Source organism: Brachyhypopomus gauderio, chromosome 19 (assembly GCF_052324685.1).
Source record: "Brachyhypopomus gauderio isolate BG-103 chromosome 19, BGAUD_0.2, whole genome shotgun sequence".
NCBI classification, from domain to species: Eukaryota; Metazoa; Chordata; class Actinopteri; order Gymnotiformes; family Hypopomidae; genus Brachyhypopomus; species Brachyhypopomus gauderio.
This window is the reverse complement of record NC_135229.1, coordinates 4,233,337-4,240,836: the sequence shown is the minus strand read 5'-3', so window position 1 is coordinate 4,240,836 and position 7,500 is coordinate 4,233,337. Positions and strand designations below refer to the sequence as shown.

Genomic DNA, 7,500 nt, shown 5'->3' with positions numbered 1-7,500 from the left:
TGCCTTGATCATTGCCGCTCTCTTCTCCACGCCGTTAACTCCCCCATACTTCACAAACTCCAGATGGTTCCGAAATCTTGCTGCCCGTCTTTAAACTCGAACCCGGTCACCTCAGCACATCAAGACCGTGTTATGTAATCTCCACTGGCTTCTGTTAAATTATGGCATTCATCAAAAAATAATTCCTCGCATTCAAGGCTCTTAACAACCTCACTCCATCTTATCTCCACCCCTAACCATCCACCCGTGCTCCAAGGTCCTCCACCCCTAACCATCCACCCGTGTTCTCAGATCTGCTAGCTGTCCCATCTTCAAACCTCCACTCTTTTGGTGATCCAGCCTTCTCCAGAACGGCTCCCCGTCTACAGAGTCCACCCCCGGCTCTGACTGTCCGGATTCCTTTCTACATTTAAATCCAACCACAAAACACAGCTTTCCTCTTTTGCCCTCAAGCTGCCCCTGACCTCAAGCTGTTGCCCTGCCTCTGTTCCTGTAGCCATCCCGTTATCTGTCCCATCAATACGTTCTTACTGGCTCTGTGTGTTGTGATTTTTTTTTTCTATTTTATAAGCATCTTTCAGATACTGAAAAGCGTCTAATATTTTAGTAGTAGTAGTAGTAGTAGTACTTGTTGTGTAAACGGAAGTGTGCAATCTGCTAATGTAGCTTATTAACATCTATAGCCTGTTAGCCGTATTATTAAACTCTATTCAGTATAGCATATATAGAAATTTTAATACATCAGAAATTAATGTAAACAGCATAAATGCAGTGTTGATTCGATATTTTTTTAATGATCTTTAAACTTCTATTTTCATGTTTGGTATTAGAATAAATGTGTAGTTATATAATGTGTGGCGTGGGAACATGTTTATGTTTATTTAGCATTAACTACTGGGTGGTTTTTATATGGGATGTTGTATATGGATGAACTGGTGTGTGTGGGCTGTGGCATTTATGAATATTGATAGGTGTTTTTAGAGTGTTGTGCTGGGAGGTGTTTAGTTAGTGTGGGGAGTGGTTGTTTTGGGGGGGTAAATATGGTAGTTACTGGGTGTTTGGTGTGTGCAGGTGTGGAGACGAGTCACCACAGGCACGCCAGCCGCTGTCTCTCACTCTAGACACTCCCAGTCACACTCTCCTCATGGCCTTTCACTCCTGCGTGGTCAGACTACCTGTAGCCCGCTGTCATCTGCACTCTCGCTGTATGAAGTAAGTACACACACACACACACACACACCGATATAACAAACACACACTTTGATATGTAAGTAATATATCACTGTTCGACAGAAATAGGTTTTGCTCACACAGCGTCTGAACATACACACACACACACACACACACACACACACACACACACACACACACACACACACACACACACACGCAGACACTACCCTCACATCCCCTCTGACACGTCCCTGCATGCTAGTCTTGGCCCAAGCACAAACCTAATTGAACGCTCTCATTACTGGGCCCCATGCTGGTTACTCTCAGTTTAGACCTTGTCTTAAGGGAAGGTGTGGTCTTCCTCCCCGTGCTGGGACCTTTTTCAGGCCACACCTCCTTGCAGTCAAAACTCTCTTTGCTGCAGTGTCCTGCGCATGATCACACACACACACACACACACACACACACACACACACACACACACACACACACACAGAGTGCTATCTTTAGCCCAGGCTAGGCTTCACCTTGTGGTGTGTCACAGACCTGCACCAACGGTGGGAGCTGAGTGTGTGAGTGTGTGAGTGTGTGAGTGTGTGAGTGTGTGAGTGTGTGAGTGTGTGAGTGTGTGTGTGTGTGAGTGTGTGAGTGTGTGTGTGTGTGTGTGAGTGTGTGAGTGTGTGAGTGTGTGAGTGTGTGAGTGTGTGTCCATGCCCAGATCACACGCGTCCCTGCTGGGTCTGTTTCCGCTTTTCCCAGGCGACTGTTGCTGCGTTCTCCCGATGACGTGTGTACACACAGCATGCAAAGCCTGGGGTCCTCATGCACGCGTGTGTGTGTGTGTGTGTGTGTGTGTGTGTGTGTGTGTGTGTGTTTAGAAACTGCATCTCCTCTAGAGATCCGTACTGCGGCTGGACCAGAGGAAGCACCTGTTCTCTGCTCAGACCGGGGACCAGGTGAGACTCTACACACACTGTAGCGTTTCCACATGACACTCCAGCACCGACTGGACCACACTGGGACTGAGCTGGTTTTGTTCTCGCCCCCTTGTGTGTTTTGCAGACTGCCGTTCGTGCAGGATGTTGAATACGGTAACACCACACATCTCGGGGACTGTGATGGTAAGTTTATATTACAGTGTTGCACAGAACTCGGTTACATCATGCAGTATCATTACCAGAATATGGAACCCCTGCTGTTAAGAATCGTAAATGCAAAAAACACACACACACATACAAACGCACACACACACACACACTCGTTCAGTTCTCCAGCGTTCATCCGTGTTCACCTTGCCAGACCTCTGCTGTATCTTCCCCACAAGCCCTTTACAGCAGCGTCAGCAACCAGCAACAAGACGGATCAGTCGTCCTCTGACTAAGAGAAAGCCTGGAGGAGCTTGGAGAGAGGAGGGGAGAGGTGGAGAGGGTGGGGGTGGCTAGAGAGGGTGGAGAAGGTGCAGAGAGGGTGTGGAGAGGATGGAGAGGGTGTGGAGAGGGCATGAGGGTGTAGAGAGGGTGGAGAAAGTGTGGATAGGGTGTTGAGAGGGCAGAGAGGGGGCGGAAAGGGTGAAGATGGCGTAAAGAGGGCAGAGAGTGTGTGGAGAGATATGAGAGGGTGGAGAAAGTGTGGAGAGGGTGGAGAGAGGGCAGAGAGGGTGTGGAGAGGGTGTAGAGAGGGCAGAGAGTGTGTGGAGAGGGTGAAGACGGTGTAAAGAGGGCAGAGAGTGTGTGGAGAGATAGGAGAGGGTGGAGAAAGTGCACATCTGCAGCGGTGGGGGGGGGGGGGGGCGGAGACGACAGCCCGGTGTTCGGTTCTGAAAGAGCCCGGTGTTCGGTTCTGAAAAGAGCGAAAAAATAAAACAAGGGGAAGTTGCCACAAGTTTCCTGAATCCCTGCCGAGTCGGCCCGGGCGCCTGCCGGGACCGTGCAGTGTGTCGCGGCAGAATCGGGCTCCCCTCAGTCGGGCTTTGTCCTGGTTCCGGGTGGATGAGTCCAGAAATCTGGTTCCGGTTCCATTCCGCCGTTCGCCAGGGAGCCCTGGAAGGCCTGCAGGGCTCCGTAGCCGATGTGCTGGGAGGCTCGGAGCAGACGGGCCGTGACCGCCGGGCCTGCGGGTCCCGGCCGAGGTGATTATCGGGCGGGGGTGGGAGGCTTCGCAGATGTGGGAGTGTCCCTGGAGCTCGTGGGGGGGGGGGGGGGGGGGTTGAGGGGGTCTTGCACTTTCCAGCTTCTTGGAAATGAATGACATCAGCCAGTGAGTATTTGTGTTTCTTCCCTACTTCACTAGCGAACATGAAACCATGAGCCATGCTGATTAGGGGGTGCGTGGGGAGAGCTCGAGCTAAGGGCCAAGACGGAGGAAGTGGGGATTTTGAGAATTGCAGTATGGAGTCCTCCACTTCTAGTTTTGATTATGAGAATAGACGACATAGGGCTGGATTCTCTTCACAGAATGTGTTTCTACGAAAAATAATGTCTTGTCGATATTATTATGGTCATGAGCTGTTGTATTTTCCCTGCGCTGACACAAAGTTCGGCTCATTATGGTCTAGGTCGTTAGCCAGTGAGCAGATTTAGGTGTGTTAGAGTGGGAGGAGAACTGACCTCGGCACATTATGTCAGAGCTGCTCACGCACTGAAATTCAGATGCACTGGCCCAGAAGAACAGGCTGCTAGCCTACAATGAGATTCAGAACCACTGGCCCAGAAGAGGCTGCTAGCTTTCGCTAAGATTCAGAACCACTGGCCCAGAAGGAGAGGATGCCAGTCTCTCCGTTTTTATATAACCCACCTGTGGTTCATGTGAACAGTTCACAGTTGCTGGAGCCATGAACCTTTTTCATCCTGTTGATTTGCACTTGTTTAAGTGTCTGCATTTTGGTCAGAAACTGAACCTTAGCTACACTGCTTAGACTGGTATATTCAAATATTAGTTATGTAATAGTCAACATGATAGTTGCATATATATTGCAACTATAGGTCTCTATTACTAAAAACTGTGGAAATGTGACTCAAAAAGGGTTTATTTTAAGAATGTAATAAGGTTTTCAGCAGAAGGAGTTTTCTTCATAAATGTTTAAGTTATAATTGGTCAACATGCGTCACTATTCCGTGAGGCCCACATGCCAGAAGCCTTAGGCAGCCACGACCACCCAGCAACACAAGAACATCCGTAAAAAGTTCAAGAAGAACCTTGTGCCTCACGATAGATCTTGACATGGAGGCAAAGTGCAGGTAAAACGAGGAAGTTCATTTTAAATGGATTATATGCAAGCAGAGGGCATGAGGGGAAAAGAGAGAGAGAGAGAGAGAGAGAGAGAGACATAGAGAGGCGGGGATCAAACTAGCTGATGTATTGATTTAGACGTATTGATTTATTGATTTATTTGGGGGGGGGACCCTGGAGCTGCAGTACAGTGGTGCCTTGGTCTCTAGGTCCCCCCCCACACCCCCTCGTAGTGCTAAAGGAGACATCGATTCCTAGAGAGCTTGATTCATGGAGTTTGATTCCTAGAGAGCTGGATTGTGATGGGCAGGACTGGGGCCTCCAGCTGAGGTGGAGAGTGAAGGCATGATGGTGCTTCAGGTGCTTCAGAGAGGTGTGTGTGTGTGTGTGTGTGTGTGTGTGTGTGTGTGTGTGTGTGTGTGTGTGTGTGTGTGTGTGTGTGTGCGTGTGTGCGTGTGTGCGTGTGCGTGTGCGTGTGAGTGTGAGTGTGTGTGTGTGTGTGTGTGTGAGAGAGAGAGAGAGAAAGAGAAAGAGTGAACAGGCAGTATTGACATTTATAAGATTCTCATTCACACTCAACAATACTCTTCATACTTTCCCCCTTGACTTGTGTGTATATGTGTGTATACTCGATTGTGTGTGTGTGTGTGTGTGTGTGTGTGTGTGTGTGTGTGTGTGTGTGTGTGTTCTGAATCAATAAGAGTGCATCAGGGCAGACGTTAAGTCTTCACAAGGTGTGGTTGTTCATAATGAGATTCTGAATAGAGGCTCCACTGCGTTGTGCAGCGTCTTTATTTCCGAGACCCTGGAGTCCCAGTTAAATGGTTTAAGGAGGACAGAGGAGGTGTGGGGAGGTAGAGGAGGAGAGAGGTGGTGTGTGGAGGTAGAGGAGGTGTGGGGAGGTAGAGGAGGTGTGGGGAGGTAGAGGAGGAGAGAGGAGGTGTGGAGAGATAGAGGAGGTGTGAAGAGGTAGAGGAGGTGTGGGGAGGTAGAGGAGGAGAGAGGAGGTGTGGGGAGGTAGAGGAGGTGTGGGGAGGTAGAGGAGGAGAGAGGAGGTGTGTAGAGGTAGAGGAGGAGAGAGGAGGTGTGGGGAGGTAGAGGAGGAGAGAGATGGTGTGGGGAGGTAGAGGAGGAGAGAGGAGGTGTGGGGAGGTAGAGGAGGAGAGAGGAGGTGTGGGGAGGTAGAGGAGGAGAGAGGAGGTGTGGAGAGATAGAGGAGAAGAGGAGGTGTGGAGTGGTAGAGGAGGTGTGAGGAGGTAGAGGAGGAGAGGAGGTGTGTAGAGGTAGAGGAGGAGAGAGGAGGTGTGAAGAGGTAGAGGAGCAGAGAGGAGGTGTGGGGAGGTAGAGGAGAAAGGAGGTGTGGGGAGATAGAGGAGGAGAGAGGAGGTGTGGAGAGGTAGAGGAGGAGAGAGGAGGTGTCATTTAGAGAGGAGAGGACTGCTTTCAATAGGAGGGGAGTCACTCAAAGACATGAAGTAACCCTGGGCCTGGATTAGCATAGATTAGGAATATATTTCTAAAACTCTCCAGAACTCTACCTGTGAGCTCCATGGCAGTTACGTGCTCTGCTAGAGGAGCCGTGGGATTGTGTAGCTTCGCGAGCGTTTGGCTGCTGTTCAGACAAAACTAGGAATTGTGGGAGCAGGCGAACCAGAGGAGGCTTTCAGCGCCCAAACCACCACCACCTGAATGTGCCCAACACTAACACTTCAGTCTTCTCCGTCGGTCTGGAGTGTCTTCTCATGTCCTCTCACGTCTTCTCACGTCCTCTCACGTCCTCTCACGTCCTCTCACGTCCACCTCCTCCACTCACGGGTCGAGGCCCCAGCATCAAACGCTTTGATGGCGATTTGCAGCAGGTTTTTTGGCGGAGCTCCAAGCAATTGGTTGGCAACATTTAGCAAGGGTGACGTGCATCCCTGTAAACGCATTAATTTCATTTTACGAGCCCTCGGACAAGGCCCTGCATTGTCGTTTGTGCTGCGATTGTCACTCGATGGATTGCATTTCCGTTATTATTTTTTTTTTTTGTTAACTTAAAAACAGCAGTTTGGCTCTTAAATCAATGGCGCTTCTGGTGGATTTAGTTTTAATTGGTAATTCTCTAAAGGTTAATGAAGTAACTATCCACTGAAATCCCAGTAACATTAGCACTGCCGTGGGCCCGGACCTCGGTAACGTCTGACATCACCCACGGTCGCCTCTCCGTAACCCGGTATTTCTGAATGACGTGTGGTGTGTGTTTTCGCTCTAGGCAACGTGTCATGGTTCTGGAACATGTCAACACAAGCCATGTCATAGTCCTTAGTTATTAGATACTCTGCTTATACTGTTCCCCAGGGCTGAATGCTGTTTCTCTCTCTCCCTCTGTCCCTCTCTCTGTCTGTTTATATATCTCTCTGTGTCTGTTTATCTCTCTCTCACTGTCGCTATCTCCATCCCTGCAGGTCTGCTGCGTGAGAGTTTTATGGACGAGCCAGAGAGCCTGGTGACCCTGAACCTGCTTGTGGTGGCTGCAGTCTCGGCCTTCTCCACCGGGGCGGCGCTCTCGGGCCTGGCCGTGTGCTGGATCATGGGCCAGAAGCACCGCCAGCGCTCCCGGGGTGGCACGTCGTCCTCGGGCAGCCAGCGTAAGGGCGAGAAGGACCGTGGCGGGCTGGGCTCGAGCGGGGGCGGCTCGGTGATGAGCGTGTCGCGGCACAGCGCACCGGAGCGCCCGCGGGCCCAAGGCGAGACCCTCTTCGTCATGCCCAACGGCTGGGTGAAAGCGGGCGACCTGGACCCCGGGCTCCTGCCCACGCCCGAGCAGACGCCGCTGCAGCAGAAGCGGCCCGCGCCCGGGCTCCGTCTCTCCGACTCCGGCTCCAGCTGGGACCAGAGCCAGACGTTCCTGAACCCGGCGGGCACTCAGTGCCCCCCGCCGCCCGCCGCCATATTCCTCAGCTCCAAGCTGCTCCAGGGCGCCGGGGACCGTCGTCACGAGGACGGCGTGGACCGCCAGCGCTACGTCTCCCTCCACAAGTACCGCGAGCAGGGCGTGCGCTCGGGGACGCTGCTGCGTAAGTCGGCGGGCGACTACAACTACCCCATGACCCCGCA

General features: G+C 51.5%; 1 protein-coding gene across 2 annotated transcripts in view; it reads left to right on the top strand.

Moving 5' to 3' along the window:
* Positions 1-7,500, top strand: part of sema6ba (sema domain, transmembrane domain (TM), and cytoplasmic domain, (semaphorin) 6Ba) — a 62,262-nt gene that overhangs the window by 49,970 nt on the left and 4,792 nt on the right. For both annotated transcript variants that reach the window (XM_076981627.1, XM_076981628.1), the window contains 4 exons: positions 1,072-1,212; positions 2,052-2,129; positions 2,236-2,294; positions 6,849-7,500. The exon at positions 6,849-7,500 is cut by the window's right edge and continues 4,792 nt beyond it. In XM_076981627.1, the coding sequence (XP_076837742.1) occupies positions 1,072-1,212; positions 2,052-2,129; positions 2,236-2,294; positions 6,849-7,500 (930 nt within the window). The remainder of the gene's footprint in view (positions 1-1,071; positions 1,213-2,051; positions 2,130-2,235; positions 2,295-6,848) is intronic.